Source organism: Bos mutus, chromosome 17, assembly GCF_027580195.1.
Source record: "Bos mutus isolate GX-2022 chromosome 17, NWIPB_WYAK_1.1, whole genome shotgun sequence".
Lineage (NCBI taxonomy): Eukaryota > Metazoa > Chordata > Mammalia > Artiodactyla > Bovidae > Bos > Bos mutus.
Genome location: NC_091633.1, coordinates 19,728,166 through 19,748,408, shown reverse-complemented (window position 1 = coordinate 19,748,408; position 20,243 = coordinate 19,728,166). Strand labels below are relative to the sequence as shown.

Here is a 20,243-nt window from a genome sequence, read left to right as displayed (position 1 = left end):
CTTGTGAGCTCAGCCTTATAATTACAGTTTTCTTAAGGATTAATCACATAGATGCTAAAGAAATACAAACGTAAATACCGAGACACTATTTTCACTGATCAAATTAGCAAAAAGTTTAAAAAGAAAAACTGCCCACTTTTTGGGAGGATGCAGTAAAGGAGACATCTATTTCTGGTAGGAATAGGGTTTCGTAAAGACCTTTGGAAATCACAGTAGGTGATGGAACCAGGGGGGTCAAACCCAGACTTGTTATTTATCCAAAACCCAGGTTTTTAATCATATTACATTGACTTTCCTATACAGAAATATTTTTCTCAACAAGCCAAACAAAGGCAAATGAATTCTAGTATTATCAGCTTCAGTTTATTCACAAGTAGAACCAAAAGAGGTATGATTAACATTTCTGTGTGCTGGGTACTGCTGAAGGTTTGCAGCTTCACGCAGCCCTTCCAGCCAGCTTCCTTCCTGTCCTGCCAGGGGCTTACAGCCTGCAGCCTTCATCTCTCAGGCTCCTTGCCAGATGGCTTCTGTTTAGCTCTGTCATTTCTTGGCACAGGCACGGGAATTAGAAGGTTGCTGAAAGCAAAATGCTGCTGTTTTTTCCCCTACTGGAGGGGGCTTGGCAGTGCAACACGAGCGGAGGATAACCAAGGGCTGCAGGGGCAGCAGTGCCGGGGGAGGAGGCTCAGTCTCTGGAACAGCGGCACCCCTGGCTCGGAGCCAAAGCAGCTTCTTCTCTTTTTTTCCCCACTTTATGTGCTGCTGCGGGATCTTAGCTCCTGGACCAAGGATGGAAGCTGAGCCCCCTGCATGGGAAGCACTGAGTCTTCACCACTGGACCGCCAGGGAAGTCCCCAAAGGTAGGTTCTGATGTTAGGCTAATAGCTCCTTTCCTTCGGCTTCTCCAGTGCCCCTTCTTCATCTCCCTTTTGCCTTTCAGTCCTCTTGACACCTTTGTAATCAGTTCCTGACACTCAATCCTTCTCCGCTTCAACTATCCAGAGTGGTTTCTGTACATGTAGCTGGCCACTGATGGATATGCACGGCAGCAAAGATTATAGACATATTTACTCGAATGACTATCAGTTAAAAAGACTGATATTCTGGGACTTCTCTGATGGTCCAGTGGTTAAGACTTCACCTCCCAATGCAGGTGACACAGGTTTGATCCCTGGTCGGGGAGCTAAGATCCCACATGCCTTGTGGCCAAGAAACCAAAAGATAAAACAGAAACGATATTGTGACAAATTCAATAAAGACTTAAAAAAAAAAAAAAGGGACTGATATTCTTATTTACATAGGTAGAAGAAAAGGATGTAAGCAGTTGCTTTACTTATTGGGAGAGCAAAATACTTTTCTTCATATACAGTACAAAAACACTGAGAGAGTCTCTACCAGTTATGCACGTAACTGGCAAGGAAAAGATTTATTAATTTGGGACATGAGTTGTTTATGAGGCAGTTCTGCTATTACTAAGCATCTTAGTTATTACTTCTCGGGGAATATTTGACAATAGCTATTGCACACAGATTGCACAATTTAAAAACTGTAATAAATAGTGTCAGTTATTAACAGATTCCAAACTTCTTCTTCTTCTTGAAAAAACTTTGATCTATTAGGATCCATTAAACATCTAAATGGGAAGAAACACAAGCATTTTTATGAGTGTCAGTGTTTTAAATAGAAAATTGTTTGACAAACTACAGAAAAGACAACTATATTGCTAAAAATCTATGTATGAGGTTATTTTGCATTTTAGACAATTATGATCAGAGAAAAACAGATACATTTTAAGGGCCACAAACTTGTCTCCTGAATCAATACTCTCCCGTTTTGAAAAAGGTAATCTTATGTCATTGATCACAATAGACTGGAAATGAACGAAAGAAGTTACTAATGGATGTTAACAAAATGTAGGCTAAATATTTTAATATGCTTGATCTGGACCGAGGGAAGAAAAAACCATAATAACCTAATAATGTTTACTAAAACTACCAAAACACAATCAAAATGAAAAATTTTACCTTATACTTAAGTTCAGAACAAGAGTAAAAATGATTTATGTGTGGTTTTTATACACAAAAGCATTTGGAAGAATGCACACGAACATGTAAACAGTGATCTTATCTCTGGTTACTGAGATTTCAAGTGTTCAGTTTTTTTGTTATTATTATTTTTTTCTCCTCCAGATTTTTGTTTTTCTATACTGGACATGTATGTCTTAGCTAATTAAAGAAAAAGAAATAAAAGCAATGGAAACTCCAGCACAACATTAATCAATGTGCTTTGAAATTTAGTTTGGTGGTCCAGTGGTTAGGACTTTGCACTTGCACTGCTGTGAGCCCGGGGTTCAGTCCCTCGGTGGGGAACTAAGATCCCACAAGCTTTGAGGTGCAGCCAAATAAGTAAATACAATAAAACTTGGTTTGTCACCTGCTCCTGTATTAAAAACAAGACTCCACAAGGAGTCCTGATTCTTGAGAGCACCTGAGAGGCTGGGAGGGCCAGATCTGAAAACTGCAGGCCACTCAGGTACAGCAACTGGCCTGAGGCCACACGGCTGCTTCCTGGCACAAATGAGTGGAACCAAGACCTCCTGATTCTGAGTCTGGGACTCTGTCATACAAAAAGTGAAATGTGAAAATACAGGCAGTTTGCACATAAAAACACATTTATCTTCACAACAGGCTGGTTCAATATCAAGACCCTAGAAACAGAAATGGTGTCAGGTTAAAACCCAGTAACTTGGGCCAGATTTACCTTCAGAGTTTCACAGGGAGTGGTGCCTGGTGGTATGGGCTTCCCACAATGCTTGTAATATTCAGTTATAAAGACTGAAGCGTCATCTAAACTATGAAACCAAAGAGAAGAAGAAGGGCATAAGGAAAATGTGAGGGTGATATGTAGGTCTGCCATCTCGACTATGGCAGTGGCTTCACAGGTGTACAGCAAGATCTATCACATGACACACCTAAAGTATGTGCGGCGTAGTATATCAACGCACCGCAAAAAATACTACTTGTTCATAAATGACAACCTGTAATTACGGCTGGATCACAAGCGGTAAACAAGCAGAAAGAGATCCACGGTATGGGACTTCCCTGGTGATCCAGTGGCTTAGACTCCATGCTCCCAATGCAGGGGACCAGGGTTTGATCCCTGGAAAGGGAACTAAGATCCCACATGCTGACTCCGCATGCCACAGCTAAAGATCCTGTATGCTGCAACTAAGACCCGGTGCAGCCAAATAAAAAAAGAAATAAAAATTTAAAAAAGAAAAGAAAAAGAAATCCATGGCATGCTACTAAGAAAGAGACACTTTCCAGGGATCAGCACAGTTAGACCAAACAAACGTAGGGATGGATCTGGAAACATTTCAGTCCTGACTGAGCTTTCTCTTTTTTCAGTGCCAACTCATTTTGCCCTTCTTTTTAATTTCCAAATCTGCTCCCAACACCATCCCAAGGGATACTATTTCTAAACTTGTGGGTACTGGAAAATTAGATAAGCTTAGCAAAAATGATGTTATATCCAGTTGTCGATGCCTCTAGTCAAGTGTCTAAGGAGTAAAGTTGTAATGTTGGGTTTTAGAGCAGGACTGTGAGATGCCTATTTTGGGATTTCAGGCAGCTTGAATAATTGTCTGATTCTAAGTTCATGTTCCAAGAGACTGGGTTACAAAACAGCTACTTCTGAGTATGTGTTAGCAGTATGGTATACATAATGTAGTGATGCTACAGTTTAATATTCAGAGCTTTAATTACAACCAAATAGCTTTATAATTATCTGATATCTTCCTCCAAAGTAAAGATAAATTTTAGGATATTCTACATTAAATTGTTTTTTTTACATTAAGTTGTTTTTAAAAAAATTTTATCAACTTACCTTAACTCATCTGCCAAATAGTTTACGAGTTCAGTGATGTTGTTGGTATTCATCATGTGTGATTTCAACACTGGGAAGTATTTTGTCTTTGCCAAAATCCCAAACTCCTTCTTATCTATGATATTTTTCAGCACCAGACTTCTAATCTATAGAATAACAGGTATCATCATATTCAAAATGTGTTAAATGCCACACTGTCTCCTTCAACATCAAAGCATTTGTGATAATTAGATGTTAAATAATCACTGCATTGTGACTAAGCCTTCCTTTTGAGGCAGTGGGCTGGGGGGTGGGGGGGACTGCTTTGGCCCATTTTAGCATACAGTGAATAAATTAAAAGTTGTTGTTGTTAAGCATTTCAGGATTTTTTTTGAGGAAAATCTGTTCACAGTGACAAGCATTGAAGGCTACAGATTTTCCACTGTGCACAGAAGTAAACAGGACACCCAGGGTGTCTGACTTTTAAAAATTTACTGAGGCTTTAATGAGAGTGACGTAATTGTATACATTAACAAACAGATGGAGATGGTGAGTTTTCAGCTTAATCTTGGTTTGGGGAAAATTGATTACCTCCTAATAACAAATTTTTCATAACAAAAGGGAGAGGAAACTGCCACTTACTTGATGTGAAAACCCTGCCAACTGGCCAGTATTCATATGCTCCTCTAATTGCTGTAAAATGATCTGAGGGTCACACGAGCTCAGAAAATTCTGGAGGAAAAAAAAAGTCAAAATATAATTAATAGAAAAGTATAATCACTACTAATTTCTGTCAAACCTGGAAGGTTTTCGTATTTACATTTGAAATATCTTAAAGCGTATCTAGTACAGAAAAAAGACCGCCTCTATAACAACAACAAGAACAAAATTACTGAAGTAAGGAAAAAGCATTTTACAAATAACTATTTCAACGGCAAAGAGCTGTTTAATAAACATTTTGTCATCCTAAGTGCCAGAAGGAATCTATTTAAATACTAAAACTCTGAAAAGCATCAACAGATGAGTTTAAGACTAGTCAAAAGAGAACAAAGTCAAGGACAGGCACAGATGGCTTTGGGAAAAAAATGAAACAAATAGAGCATGTGACAAAAAATATGTGTGTTCATTTATATAGATCTTTATGAACTGGCTTATCTACCCATGGGGAAATCATTGTAAAACAGTTCAAAATGCTTTGTTCTATTTATTCTATAGTATAAAGGGGATGGGAGCTATTTTTAAAAGTTCTGTCCTCAGAATGCTCATGTGCCTTTGTCAGACACCCACACACAACCTGACTTTTCTATTTTCCGCAACTAATCACCAAGTCAAGCTGCACTCAAGCCATCTTCCTCTGGTTTGTTTTAGTTGCCACCACCCTCCTTTGGGCACTCACCTCCTCAAGCTTCCCTGGCCTAGTCACAAGGCTGGTGTATGTGCATCAGGTGAGATGAATTTCTATCCAAATGCAAGAGCTTCTTAGGAGTTTTACTTCTTGCTCCCTCTCTCTTCTGATCAAGCCCAAGTGGATTACTTCCCTCTAAATACCGCCTGAGCATTTCACTTTGCATTTGCAGGAAAATTCACTGTTTTCCACTGATAGAGAATAAGGTCCAAACTCCTCTTAAGGCTTTCTAAGATAAGCCTTCATCTATCTTTCAGTCATACCTCCCACTAGACCCCAACACAAACCTTCTACCCTACTCATGCTTTACAGGTTTGATGAAAACGAAGTGCTATCTTTGGCAGGGGACATGCAATGTGAGACCTTCCACCTCTTTGGCAGCCCCAGATGAGTAATTTGTCAGATACCTTTATTTCCTGGTGCCTTTTTTCTGAGTGGGGCATGAGCATTAGACACGCTAATGCAAAAGCCGGAAGCTCTAACTGGACATACTGTCTGGCCACTCTGATCATGTCGAGGTCATCTGAAACTGGACATCTTCAAGAGAGCATGTTAATTAGTTAATAACCTGTCGGATTCAAGTCTATACATGTTGAGCAACAAATACTTAGAAGACTAAAAATCTATGATCTAACTATATGACTTACAGTAATCACAAAAGGTACTCTATATTTACATTAAAACTAGGTACAAATTTTAGAGAATGCGTACTGAATATAAGTTCATTAGCTGCACTGCACAAAGAAAGTAGACACTGTAAAAATAATAGAGATATTTTATTTTCAATCAAGTGGTGTGCTTAACTTCCTAGGAAAAAGGCATTACTCATAAGGTACGTTTATTAGAAAGGAATTTTATAAGCAACAAATTTGATTTGGGGGGTAGGAAAAATATTTTACTTACTCTAGAACAGCAATGAGACTCTCACAACAATCTGACAGCTGACTGGGGCTTAAAGGACAAGAGGCTGAAAATAAAAAGCAACAATCATGTGTTTAGGAACCTCCCTGGTGGTCCACTGGTTAAGACTTTGCCTTCCAATGCAGGCGACACAGGTTTGAACCCTGGTTGGGGAGCTAAGATCCTGGCAGGCCTTGTGGCCAAAAACCCAAAACATAAAAAACAGAAGCAATATTGTAACAAATTCAAGAAAGACTTTAAAAATGGTCCACACTAAAAAAAAAAACACACACACAAAGAAACCAAAACAAACCCAATAATGTGTCTATATACAAAACTATAAAAGGCTACTGTCAACATTTCAGGGGACAGAAAAATACCTGAAAGCAGTGGTATCTGAACCACACACTGCCAAGCTCTGCCGAAGTAGGGGACCTGTGGAGACACGTGTATCAGAGAACTTATGTCTGGGGTCTTATGAACTCTGCTTTGCAGTCACAGAACTATATACATTTAAGGGCTTATATTCTTGACCTTAAGACCAAAATCTTAAGTTGCTATTTCCCTGTTCTAGAGCATCAAGATTCTAGAATATTCCTCATACTATATATTTTAGGATATTAACACATAATCCTGGCTGATTTATTATTGTTTTTTGCTCTGCAAAATACTCTCTTATATTTAAAAAAACTATATTATAGTTGATTTATAATATTAATTTTAGGTATGCAACATCGTGACTCAGTATTTTTACAGATTATCCTCCACTAAAGATTATTATAAGATAATGGTTATAACTCCCTATGCTATGTAATACGTCCATGCTGTTTATCTGTTTTTGTTTATTTATTTTGGCTGTACTGGGTCTTAGATGCAGCATGAAAGATCGAAGATCTTCACTGTGCACATGAACTCTTAGTGGTGGCATTTAGTTCCCTGACCAGGGATTGAACCGGGGCCCCTTGCCTTGGAAGTGCAGCCTTAGCCACTAGATCACCAAGAAAGTCCTGCTTATCTGTTTTATACATGGTAGTTCTATCTCTTAGTCCTATAGCCTTAATTTGCCACTCCCCATTTCTCTCTGGTAATCACTTCTTTGTATTCTCTATCTGCGAGTCTGTGAATATACTAAAAGCCACTTAATTGTATACTTTAAAAGGGTAAATTTTACGTGTGAATTATATCTCAATAAAAAAGGAGATCTGTACATGCTAATAGGAAACAATCTCCAAGATACCATCGTTACATGGAAAAAAACACTTCATCTGGAATGTGATTTAATTTATATGTACAAAAATGAACACACACACACACAATATACACACGCACGTACACATACACCTGCTTAGATGATACTAGGAAACTCTAGAAGAGAACAAAGGAAACTGTCAACAGGAGTCACTCCTGGGGAGATTATGAAGGGAAGTGGTAAGGGAAAATTTTCACGTTTTACTTAGCATATGTTCTAAGTTATCAAACTAAGAATAAAATATATATTTCGGGTGGGCTACGGTCCGTAGGGTCACAAAGAGTCAGACATGACTGGATTGAAGTGACTCAGCACTCACATATTATATATTACATGTATTACATATATGTACAGTGATTGTGTATGTGAACAACACGTGAAATGCAGAAAAGATGAATAAGACAGGGTTTCTGACTTTAGGAATCTTCAAAATCCAAGATGGGCAGTCACATGTGTGATTTAAATAATTTATACCAGAACTTCCCTGGTGTCTGGTGGTTATAAATCTGCTTTGCAATGCAAGGGACAGGGGTTCAATCTCTGATCAGGGAACTAAGATCCCACATGCTGCAGGGTAACTAAGCCCAAATGCCACAACGAAGACCTGATGCAGCCAAATAAATCAGTAAATAAATGTTTTAAAAATAAATAAATTATACCACGACCAGAGTTATAGTTGAGCCCATGTATTTTAAGGGCATGAATGGAGATGTGATTCATGAGGCCTAGGGGACTTGGGGAAGTGATGTCTTGGGGAAGGCAAAGTCTGAGCTGAGTATTCTTGGTCCAGGCACCATTTTAATAGAACAGCACCCTGCAGCTTCACTGAGGAACTGACTACTTAATCCAGGGTACCTGTGAGTCACAAAGTCAGTGAGTCTAAAGATTAAATTCTATAAAATTTATTTTAGAAAACTACATACCTGCCACAGAGGATAGATGCTAGAAATGGCTGTTAAAACCTTCCTTAGATAAGGAATCTGAAAAAATGAAACAAAAGTTCTGAAGATTACCAAATGAAAAATTCCAAAGTCCAATCTAGGAGTCTGAAACTTTCACAAAGAATATCAGGAAAATGTATCTTCTCTGAGGGTCAGCAGAGAAGGTCACCTATAAATCCACAAACATCAAAAGACATCAGGGAATCTTCTGTATGTTTCAAGTGAAATTTATGTCAGTTTTGAGACTGCACTTTCTCTGGCCTCATGCCACATTCTTTAAGTTGGGCATGAACCAAATGAGAGTGAACATTTTCCACATACTTCTGTTCAGTAACAAGTATCAGTGCAAAATGTTTAGGAGATGCTGTGCAAAATCTTTAAAATATACCGCAGTCTAAGGCACTGAGTTTTACTTACCATATTGAAGCCAAGAAGCTTTTGCAAGAGTCCATTCCAAAGCTGCAGGTCATAGATTTTGTATTCTAAACAAAGCTCAGTCACCAACTTTACTGCCTGAAGCAGGGGAAAAAAAAATACTGTATCAAGACACCAGTAAATTCAACCATCTTTGGAAAAGGTAGGATAGCTGAAGACAAAATATGCTTACAGCCAACCTGTGTCTACTGCCTAATTTCAATGAAGACCCTCATCTGTCTAGGGAAAGAAAAAAATTATTTTTCTTTCTTGATGTTATGGACTCACAAACAGCATCTCAGGCTCCTCCTCCTCCCCGCTTTGTTTCTTGTGTCCTAGAACAGTTTGCCTATTGGCCCCATATCCTTCCTGCCCTGGGTTCCAGCTGCCTCAGAGACTGAACTCCCACTGGTAACTAGAAGGAAGAGGAACAAAACTTCCTGCACAAGGACAGTCTGTCTAGATGAGGACAGACAGGCTTGGGGCAGATTAAAAAAGCGTTACCCCCACCACCCTGCCCTGGTAGGAAGGGATGGCTTCAGGCCTTAGGCTTTTGGGAGAGAGGTAAGGCAACTTCCAAGTTGCCGTGTCACCAGCCAGGAGAGGAAAACAGGAAAGCTCTCAGAACAGCAGACCTGTTCAGGAATCAAGGGTTTCTTTGGATCTGTCTTTCAGGGATCTGAGTGGTGGCAGGCAGCATCTGAGACGATGGAGGCCGCCACTGCAGGTATCTTGGTGTACATACCATGGGTTCGTGGCTGTGGTTTTTCCAAAGACCCTTAATCATGCCTTCTTTAGGGCTGTTGCAAAATAATTCATAGGTGATGGGGATATTCAGCGCCTCAAACGATGCCAGAAAAGTTATACATTTCAAGTAAGATCTGAAAAACAGAGGCAGGAAATGGGAATCTCCTCACTAGCCACATTTACGTTTAAAATAAAAGCCAACACTTAGAAATATTGGACTGCTCTATTACATGTCTGTTTTAGGCTTCTAAGATATAGTCAAGAAATATTAGAAAGAAATCAACTGGAGGAAAATGAAGAAAACACTCAGTTTCTGAAAGTCTCAAAGATTCGAGAGAAACAAGATGTCCTTCAGGGCCTGTCTCCTCTCTGCCAGAACAGGACACTCGAGGCAAGAGCACCTTGTTGACACAGCCCCTCTAATGTAATCTTCTGAACTAAGAGGCTTAAAAGTTATGGTTCCAAAGAGTGACCCGTTTTCTATTAATACAATTTTAAAAATTCCACTTACTTCACTTCTTCGATGGATTTTTTGAAGAGAGATTCTATAGTTTCCTTGTCAGCCAAGTAGAGGAGACACTGCAGGGCTCGAGTTCTGTGGGCGAAAGTGAGCTGGTGCATCCTGAGCATCTGTAAGACCAAAGAAGTTTCAGAGCTGCACCCGTGGGTTTTAGTTGGGTAACTGAGCTTCAATTTAGGTGACCTGAGCCATGTTGGTTTTTAAAAGATTAAAGCCAGGAATTCTCTGGCAGTCTAGTGGTTACAACTCTGCACTTTCACTGCCCAGGGCTCAGGTTCAATCCCTTGTGGGGGAACTAAGATCCCTCAAGCCATTTGCATGGCCAAATTAGGGGGAAAAAAAAAAAGGAAGATTCAAGTCTATGTTTGCCCTTGGGGGAGGGGGTTCAGTGGTTCTCAAATTGTGTTCCATGGTCCCCTGCCTGAGGGCTGAAGGGTTCCTCACAGTCTTTCAGAAAGAACAGGGTGAGAACCACTTTCATAATAATACCATGATGGGCTCTACCATTTACACTTTGTTAATACCGGTTGGCCAAAAAGTTCAGGTTAGGTTTTTCCCATAAGATGTTATTTAACATCTTATGGGAAAACTCGAACAAACTTTTTGACCAACCCAATATTTGCACTCATGGTGCAAAAGCACTGGTGGGTAAATGCTAGGAACACCCGACTGCTGTGAAAGCCACTGCATTCTTCACATTTTCAGTATTGAAAATAAGGGAGATGTCCACATAAGAGGGTTCTTGATGAAGTAGTAAAAATTAATATATAACTGAGTTCACATTTGCATACACATTATTAATCAAAATGCTTTCATTAATGTCTACGTGACATGACAGGAAGTACACATAAACACAACGCGGTGTGAGGATTTTCTCAGGGAAAAGCACTTGTATGACTGAGCTGGGAGCTGAACCTGGTACTTTTTCAAGGAATATCATTTTTACTTACTTGCCAGGATAACTATCAGATAAACTAAGATGCAAGAGAAAGAGGGAGGTCCTTCACGCTGCTTGTCATCAAGAACAAACGATCAGCATCTTAGCCTTTCCCTCTTTCTTCCTTCTATCCTTTGACCTACATCTTTCCTTTCCCTCAGCTCCAACTGCCTCAGAGTGCACTTTTTTTTTTTTGCCCACGTCCTGTGGCTTGTGGGATCTCAGCTCCCCGACCAGAGAGCAAACCTGAGCCTTCAGCAATGAGAGCATGAAGTGCTAAGGAAAGTTCCCCAGACAGCATTCCCATACAGACAGGCCTGAAGGTCAAAGAAGTCACATGCTTTTAGGGATAAGGGGAAGTTCTGACTAGTTAAGAGTTTAGTGGGAGGGGGTGCGACAGGTCAGGCAGGGCCTGGGGACCAGAGTGGAGACTTCTCTCACGCCTGCTGGCTGGGGGTCCCTGGTATTAGGAATGTGACTGGGGGCTTCCTTGGTGGCTCTGACAGTAAAGTGTCTGCAATGCGGGAGACCTGGGTTCGATCCCTGGGTCAGGAAGATCCCCTGGAGAAGGAAATGGCAACCCACTCCAGTATTCTTCCCTGGGAAATCTCATGGACAGAGGAGCCTGGTGGGCTGCAGTCCATGGAATTGCAAAGAATTGGACACTACTGAATGACTAACACTGGACCAGGGTGTTAGGACAGTGAACATGGATAACCCGTGGGAACTGCCAACGCTTGCACCACTCAGTTTGCAAAATAGGATGTTTCTGCAGCCAGCACTAAATGGAGCTCAGCAGACACTACAAACCTCATCTACAGAGTAAGACATAGTTCGAGAAAGTACAGAGAAAGCATTATCTTAGTCATCTGTCAATAGTAAATATGCAGGGAAAAAATGTTAAGCTGAAATATGAGATACAAAAATGAGTTCTGACCAAATTTTTAGAGCTTACGGTTGTGGCTGATGTTGCAAAGATGAACAGCATTCTTGAACTATAATCAACTGGACGAGACAGAAGGAGATACAGGACTCTGAAAAAATATTTTATTACATTTAGATTTTAATTTAGTGACTGATTAGAGACTTGCTTTATTATCCATAAAAAAACAGCATCAGACAGCCCAAACAAAGGCCTGAAGGGCTATGGGTCAAGGCCACTGTTTACTTTCCTCTTTAAAGGATGCTTAATCTGTTCTTGGGTTCCTTCACAGCTAAAGAAGATAATAAAGACACAAAAGATAGGCCTCACTCTTCTCATCTAGGAAATGGCTAAGCAACCTCTGATAGTTTAAATCTCTCTGGTTAAGAAATTAATACAAACCATAGCTGCAAAGTACACTGAACACCACTATACATGGAAACTTGTGTTTTAATTCACAGGACCTTGTTAGTGGCACGTTTTAACCTCGGGACGCAGGGCAGACTGCCTGCCTTCCCCCCAGCCCCCAAGAGAAGGGCAAGATGGATCAGGCAAATTGGAGGAAAAAGGGATAGAGATTCTAGTGGGAAAAGACAGGAAGTTATGAAATTGCCATGAATTACTCTCTGGGATCTCCATCTTGGAAGTTTTCTCTATGAACTATTCCCCCTAAGCCTTTCCGTGTTGGCTGCTTTGGTCAGATGCTCCAGGAGCTTCCTCTTGCTCAAAGGTGTTCTTGCTCTTGAAGGACTAAGCAAAGACGAGGGAGTGCCCAGAGGGAAGGAGAGCCTGGAGGGGGTACTAGACCAGTTCTGCCCAGATCAGGAGAAATCCTTTTCTGGGGTTTATCTTCCTATACCCTCTCTTACTATAGGATCTCCACGGCTGATGTGGGGTGTAGAGCTTCATGAGCGACCCGACCATTGACACTTCTGGCCTACACCAAAACGGCAAGAAGCTGGCATGCATGCCACCACTCCCTCTCCCATGCCTAAGCCAAGCGTCATTAACGGATTACCATGTTTTCTGATTTGAGCACCGATAAGTCTGCTCAAGAGAGCAAGCCATTACCAACCAGACTTATAGTACGTGACACCAGTGTGCCTTTCTGGGTCTGTCTTAGGTTAGATGTGAAAAAGGAATCCTGGTGGCCCATATCTGAACCAGCCTAGCTTGACAGGGACAGAGAACACGTCCAAGTCTGGGGTCAGAGTCCTGGCTACACAAGAGTTTTCCTTTGCTCACAGTACATTCTCTGCTAAATGTACGAACTCACAGAGGATTCAGAAACCCTGGATCTTGGTTGTTTCTTATTTATTTGACTGGAGATATTTAAACACACTCATAGTCCTGTGTCAGTGAACTGATTCTTCTCAGAGGTTCTGATCCAAGTTATACTAAGAAAGCCTTTTTTAAAACCACTGGTTTTAAAATCATTGGTAAGATTCCTATTGGGCAACAGGGTGTAGACAAATATAAGTAAAGGAAGAATACCTTCGTAGTGTTTCATCTTCTTGAAGTTCAAACAATTCTGATGGTGTCTTTGAAAAAGTGGATAAACAAGTTAAAAACAGAAGAAAATTGATTGATTACATAAGATTATGAAAGTCTATTAAATGAAAAAGTCCAACATGCAAAACTGTATTTACAGGAGGGGTGGTACAGTGGCAGAGTGCATGCTTAGTGTGCACAAGGCCTGGGGTTCAACTCCCAGCACCTCCATGTTTGGTGACAACAAAGAAAAAAAAAAGACTTATAAAACAATTACATTTACAGATAAGAAATTAGTGTAATTCATCACTTTATGAGAAGATTCTTGCTTTAAAAATGGGTTTACTCAAATTCATTCGGTCAACAAATACATACTGAGTGCTTACCATGCACCAGGCATAATTCTGGGAACATGGGTTCCCTGAGTGAACAAAAGAAATATTCCTGTCCTCCTGGAGTTTACATTCATTGGGTAACTTTTAAAAGGAAAGGACTGTGAATTGTATGAGTTGTCCATTAATTCAGTATATATTTATGGGGACTTACACAGAAATGCATTAGGTGCATTACGTGTATAAATACAGTTTCTAGTCTCACAGGGATTTCAGTTTAGTGTTCCAGATTTATGCATTAAGTTAAAACATGGGGGTTTGAGTGTCAACCATAGATTCTTCTGTTTCCACTGATACATGGTCCTTGCTCTTGGTAAACACTTAAAAAATACTTATTAAATTGAATTACAAGTGATATAAAAACCATGAGTTGAAAAGCTAATGTCACATCAGTTATACTATTTGTTTACAAATACATTTTTTTCTAAGGATACCTGCCTAGGTGAACAGAAGAATTACAGAATCTCCTTAAGTAAGTTCTCCCTGAAAACTGAGAAGAAACGGTGCAGAGAATTTTGCATTTGGAATGCTGAATCCCATCACAAATTTAGATGCTAATATTATTTCTAAAAAACTGACATTATGTGTCTCCTTACGTGATACACTGAAGAGAACATATCACCTACAGAATATTATTGCTAAAAATCCATAACTTGAATCTAATCATGAGAAACATCAGAAACATAAATCCAGAATGAGACATTTTGCAAACCAGAAAGTCTGCACCCTCCAAAAAAGACAAAGTCTCAGCACAGGTAAGAGTCAAGTAAGAATCATCAATACAAAAGAAGTAAGGGCTATGGGTGGTGCAGGGAGGAATGTGGAGAAGAGCAGGATATTACACTGTTTCAAAACAGCTCCCTTAGTAATTACAAAAGGAAATATAGTAACTGTGTCTGAGAGAAATAAACAACAGTGTAACCAAGTTATCTAAATTCACATCCTCTATTTGGGCAAAGAGGCATCATGTGCCTCTAAACCTCATACCCTGGGAAGGACACCCTATCACCCAGGTAACATACTGCCCCAAATGCAAAACTCCAGTCTTATCATGAGAACACAGAAAAGCCCAAGGGGAGGGGCCGCTGACAAAATAACAAGCCTGAACTGTTCAAAAATGTCAGTGTCATGAAAGACAGAAAAGTTGTGGAACTGTTCTAGAGTAAAAGAAATTACAGACATGACAAATACAACACATAACCCAGGATTAGATCCTGGTCTCAGGGGAGAAAATTACTATAAAGAACATCATTGGCACAACTGGTTAAACTGTAACATGGACCATAAATTCAAGTATACAAACATATACATATATGTATTTTATCAATACTCTATCAAAATCGTGTCTGATTTTTATAATTATACTGTGGTTCAATGAGAGAAAAATCTTTGCTCTTTGAATTACACACCTAATTATTAAGGGTAAAGGGGCATGACACATGGAATTTACTCTCAGAGGGTTCGGAAAAATGTTATGGGTAAACATATTATAGGGAGAATGACGAAGCAGATGTGGCAAAATGTTTAAAAACTGACAGATCTGGGTGGAGGATACACAGCTAATTCTTTTGTACTATTCTTCCAACTTTTCTGTACCTTTAAACTTGTTTCTAAATAAAAAATAATCATATGACCATAAAGTCTAAGCATAGGCCACTTCTATTATATAACAGTTCATCTGAAACCATCAATTAAAAGGAAGAATGTATCAACTATATTTCAATTAAAAAGTACTGGCAAGTGAAAAAAGAAAAGACAGACTAGCTGCAAAATAATATTTAAAGGAAAAGAAAAAGTAAACAACTTCATTAAAACTCATCAGATAACAGAGGTATTAAAATGCTCAAATGTTCCTTCTTCTAAGAGCCTGTGCTTCTAATGAGAAGTCATATCATGGCGAGACAAATAATCACCCTCTTCTTTGAGAAGACGCCACTGGCTCATACTCAACAACAGACACCATCAAAGCAAGCACTTACTTCATCAGGTTTGGCGGACGGGCACAGCCATTTTTCCAACAACATGTCCCAGACTTTTTCCAAATTAATTTCATTGACTTCAGCTATTTCTTTAGCAGCTGTGTGAATATCTAAGATATTTAAGATAAAGAATTAAAAAAAGAAAAAAAAAAGAATTAAAAAAAAGAACCCCAAGTTTTCAATGCAAGATACCAGGGAATCAAAAGGATAATTCTCCTTGGATGGAAAGATACAAAAAGAGTTTTGCCCTCACCAGGATAATCTTTCCCACATGAATTCTGAATTCTTTGGTTTATGCTGGGATGTTCGTACAGACTGACAATGAGATGGACTGGTTTTCCGATCACTCTTAAATACTCAGCAGTGTTCAGCTTGTGGGCTATGAGCACAGCTTCCGTGCCTGATCGCCGGTACTGAACATGAAGCTTCTTCAGCAGAGCTTCAGCTTTTTCACGTGTCTCATCCTTTTAAAAAATTCCAAGCAAACAGAAACTTGTTTTCTAAATCTTCAGTGAGACTAAGAATCTATCTTTATCAATCAAGGTCCCTTCCTGCCTTAGTTACAACCTTAGTAATCTACACCAAGCCTCATTTTCTTTCTCCAGTTTAGGTCCCCAACCCTTGAAAATATCTATCACCAGGGTGGGCTGAAAAGGGATGCTAGAGAGCACAACTTAAATTAAAAAGAAAGTGGACTCTGACAACCCAGAGAGGTGAGATGAGGGCAGGGGAGGGAGGTTCAAGAAGGAGGGGATATATGTATGCTTATGGCTGATTCTCACTGTGGTACAGCAGGAACCAACACCGTGTTGTAAAGCAAGTATCGTCCAATTAAAAATAAGTTTTAAAAAAGAAATAGAAATGTGAACCTTAAAAAAAAAAAGAGCCTGCACCCTAATGCTCATAACAGCATTATTTATAATAGCAAAGATATACAAGCAACCTAAGTGTCCACTGAGAGATAAACAGCTATAGAAGATACAGTGTGTGATGTGTGTGTGTGTATTTTCCAGGCAAGAGTACTGGAGGTATACATATATATATATAAAGGAATATACTTAGCCATAGAAAGAATGAAGTTTTGCCATTTGCAGCAACATGGACAGACCTGTAGGGTACTATGCTTAGTAAATAAGTCAGACAGAGAAAGACAAATATTGTATGATGTCATCACTTATCTGTGGAATCTAAAAAATACACATGAGTATATATGCAAAACAGGAATAGACTCACAGATAGAGAAAACCAACTAGTGCTTACCAGTAGGGAGAGGAAAGCTGGGAGGGGTACAAGAATAAGAGGCATGAACTACCATGAATAAAGTAAATAAGCTGCAAGAATACACTGTACAGCACAGGGAATACAGACCAATATTTTATAATAACTATGAACGGAGTATAACCTATGAAAATTTTGAATCGGTATGTTGTACACCTGAAACTAATATTGTAAATCAGCTATACTTCAATTTAAGAAAGAAAGAAAGAGGAGCCTCCCATCTTACAGTTCAGACTCACCTGAGATGGAATATTCTGAAGCCACCTCTCAGCTAAATATAGGCAGAATTTCAAACTGGACATCTTGAAGGAACCTAAAGAGATAAAGAAAAGACTTAAAAGAAATCATAATCCTTTCAAGACAATGTATTTTAGTCAAATTAGCCAGTTTTAAAACAACAGGAAGGCATACTCACTGTAAAAAAACAATTTAAGCAGGACAGGAGACAAAGCAGGAAGCACAGTCCACAGAGGGCCATCTCTGCAGCTTCTATTCCCATTCCCTAGACCTCTACATTCCTCCAGAAGTTCTCTGTGTGCAAGTGTGCACACGTGTGTACAAGTGTTTTATCCCAAATGGGATAAGATCATATATGGAGCATAATCTGTTGTTCTCACTGAATATATATCTCGGATATCTTTCCAAATCACCTACACAGTACTCTATTCTATGAATACCCTTTATTTTTTTTAACCAGTTTTTGACAAATGAGCATTTAGAAAAATTACTTATTTTCAACTTTTGTTACAACTGAAAACACGGCAAGTTTATATAAGTGTTATATAACTCATAAGTTATTTAAGTGTTTGTATACCTGTTTGACCATGAGACAGTGTCTAAGGTTTCGTTACAGAAAGTACGTATGATTAGACATGAGAGAGTATGAGTTTATACTCAAGTTAGGCAGTGCCTCTGGCACTGAGCGCCAAGCAAGCAACACTGCATCTTACTTAGTTCACTGGTGCCTCTTCTTTTTTAATGTATTTATTTAGCTGCTCCAAGTCTTACTTGTGGCAGGCAGAATCTTTAGTTGTGGCGTTTGAACTCTTAGTTGCAGCATGTGGGCTCTTAGTTCCTTGACCAGGGATTGAACCCAGACCCCCTGCCACTGGGAGCACAGTCCGAGCCACTGGACCACCAGGGAAGTCCCCTCACTGGTGCCTCTTTAACATATGACAGTGCTACAAGTGAGGACAGGGGGGCAAATATATTTCTTTACTTTTATAAAAAAAAGTTTTTTAGCCATGCCATGCAACATGTATGTGGGATCTTAACTCCCTGACCAGGGACCGAACTCCTCCCACTGCACTGGAAGCATGGAATCTTAACCATTGGACTGCCAGTGGAGTCCCATACATTTCTAAGCTATCATACTTCTTCTCCTTAAAAGAAACAGAAGGAAATGAAAGGAGCATCATTTTTTTTTTTTTTTTAACAAGTTACGAAAACAACACAGCCAACCATTTGAAGCTCAATTAAAAGAAGAATCCATACCTTCTGGGACATCCTGGGCAAGACTGATGGCGATGGCTACGGCCCACTCTGGGTTAACTATGGACAACAGGTAGGATTCGATGGTTTGCGTGATCTTGGCTATCTCCTTGTTAATCAGTGTTGAGGATTTACCCTGTGTTAACTGCAGGAGCTTGGGCTTCAGCTTTTTTTCAAAAACGTGTTTGGCTGTAGACACATACAGAGTGTCCAAAGAGAACTTCAAAGAAGGGAAAAGTTATATGACTGACTTATATGCTCACTTTTATGGGCTTTACATAAATTTTTCTGCAGAGGGGCTGAAAGAATCACAGAACAAAGATACGACTTTCACGGTTGTAACCCATTACCTTCATTAATTTGGAAACTAAGAGCAAGGTTGGGAAGGATTCTTCACTGAGTTCTGTAGCTGGAAAGGAAACAAAGATTGTATGATTTACCTATGGAAAAGGTTTTGGCTATTCAGGACAATTCAAAAGAGGTTAATGAACATACAGAGAATTTTCCAGAAGCTCTGTGCTGTGCCAAAGAATATTAGGTGAAAAGGCAGTCTGGTTTGGGCAGCTGATGGCAAAGTTATGACGTGCTCCAACATATACTGATGTTCTAGGTCCACTGGGGGAGAAATTCTTCTGTATGACTTCAAGTGTTTCAGAAGACTTAGTGCCTGTATTAAAATAAAAAGGTTTTTCCCTGTGAGATTAAACTAATCGTTAAGCATTTTATGTCTAATTCTATACCATCACAGGATTCCTGGGACAGTCTCTCCTCATAAAGATGATCAAAACCTTTTGTAGTTTTACCTTTAAAACTATTATACTAGTCTTCTAAACCATAAATTTTGTGATTATTAAAGAAATTACACTAATTTCCACTGGAAATTAAACCACAGCAACACTGTTGCTGGTGGGATGTCTTATACTCTAGAGTTCGAAGTTCTCTATACTCTCTTCAAATAGTTTTAGATGTATCTTAAAAATACTCGATTTCAAAAAAAAAAAAAAAATACTCGATTTCACTTTAAGTACATAGGCAGTAGATCTAAAATGAATCCTCTATGTCCTCTCTTAGGGCTTCTGTAGCTTCCCAGGTGGCTCAGTGATAAGGAATGTGCCTGATAATGCAGGAGACACGGGTTTGATCCCTGGGTCAGGAAAATCTGCTGGAGAAGGAAATGGTAAACCACTCTAGTATTCTTGCCTGAAAAATCCCAAGGACAGAGGAGCCTGGTGGGTTATACTACATGGGGTCACAAAAAGTTGGACACGACTGAGCAACTGTGCACACATGCATCTTCTTTTAAATTTATATCTTATATTTTTGGGGCTCATATAACTTTTTTTTTTTGGCTATACCTAAAGGCTTGTACAGAGAAGGCAATGGCACCCCACTCCAGTACCCTTGCCTGGAAAATCCCATGGACAGAGGAGCCTGGTGGGCTGCAGTCCATGGGGTCGTGAAGAGTCGGACACGACTGAGCGACTTCACTTTCACTTTTCACTCTCATGCATTGGAGAAGGAAATGGCAACCCACTCCAGTGTTCTTGCCTGGAGAATCCCAGGGACGGGGGAGCCTGGTGGGCTGCCGTCTATGGGGTCGCACAGAGTCGGACACGACTGAAGCAACGCAGCAGCAGCAGCAGCAAAGGCTTGTAGGATCTTAGCTCCCCAACCAGGAATTGAACCCTGGCAGTGAAAGTGCTGCATCCTAAC

The 20,243-nt window shown here is 39.7% G+C and overlaps 1 protein-coding gene and 1 long non-coding RNA gene across 4 annotated transcripts in view; one reads left to right on the top strand and one right to left on the bottom strand.

The window, feature by feature from the left end:
• Nucleotides 1-341: 341 nt before the first annotated feature.
• KNTC1 (kinetochore associated 1) overlaps nt 342-20,243 on the bottom strand; it is a 70,369-nt gene continuing 50,467 nt past the window's right edge. For all 3 annotated transcript variants that reach the window (XM_005904685.3, XM_070386257.1, XM_070386258.1), the window contains exons 46-64: nt 19,026-19,197; nt 18,881-18,939; nt 18,534-18,750; nt 17,279-17,352; nt 16,015-16,225; nt 15,762-15,871; nt 13,394-13,440; nt 11,933-12,011; nt 10,032-10,150; nt 9,519-9,654; nt 8,777-8,872; nt 8,342-8,398; nt 6,550-6,604; nt 6,173-6,236; nt 5,677-5,806; nt 4,507-4,596; nt 3,886-4,031; nt 2,761-2,851; nt 342-1,633 (exon numbers count right to left, since the gene is read on the bottom strand). In XM_005904685.3, coding sequence (XP_005904747.2) covers nt 1,616-1,633; nt 2,761-2,851; nt 3,886-4,031; nt 4,507-4,596; nt 5,677-5,806; nt 6,173-6,236; nt 6,550-6,604; nt 8,342-8,398; nt 8,777-8,872; nt 9,519-9,654; nt 10,032-10,150; nt 11,933-12,011; nt 13,394-13,440; nt 15,762-15,871; nt 16,015-16,225; nt 17,279-17,352; nt 18,534-18,750; nt 18,881-18,939; nt 19,026-19,197 — 1,971 coding nt within the window. In that variant the 3' untranslated portion in view covers nt 342-1,615. The remainder of the gene's footprint in view (nt 1,634-2,760; nt 2,852-3,885; nt 4,032-4,506; nt 4,597-5,676; nt 5,807-6,172; nt 6,237-6,549; nt 6,605-8,341; nt 8,399-8,776; nt 8,873-9,518; nt 9,655-10,031; nt 10,151-11,932; nt 12,012-13,393; nt 13,441-15,761; nt 15,872-16,014; nt 16,226-17,278; nt 17,353-18,533; nt 18,751-18,880; nt 18,940-19,025; nt 19,198-20,243) is intronic.
• Nucleotides 724-20,243, top strand: part of LOC138991488 (uncharacterized) — a 64,875-nt gene continuing 45,355 nt past the window's right edge. Inside the window, exons 1-2 of the long non-coding RNA XR_011467455.1 lie at nt 724-860; nt 18,479-18,603. This is a non-coding gene — a long non-coding RNA (uncharacterized lncRNA). The remainder of the gene's footprint in view (nt 861-18,478; nt 18,604-20,243) is intronic.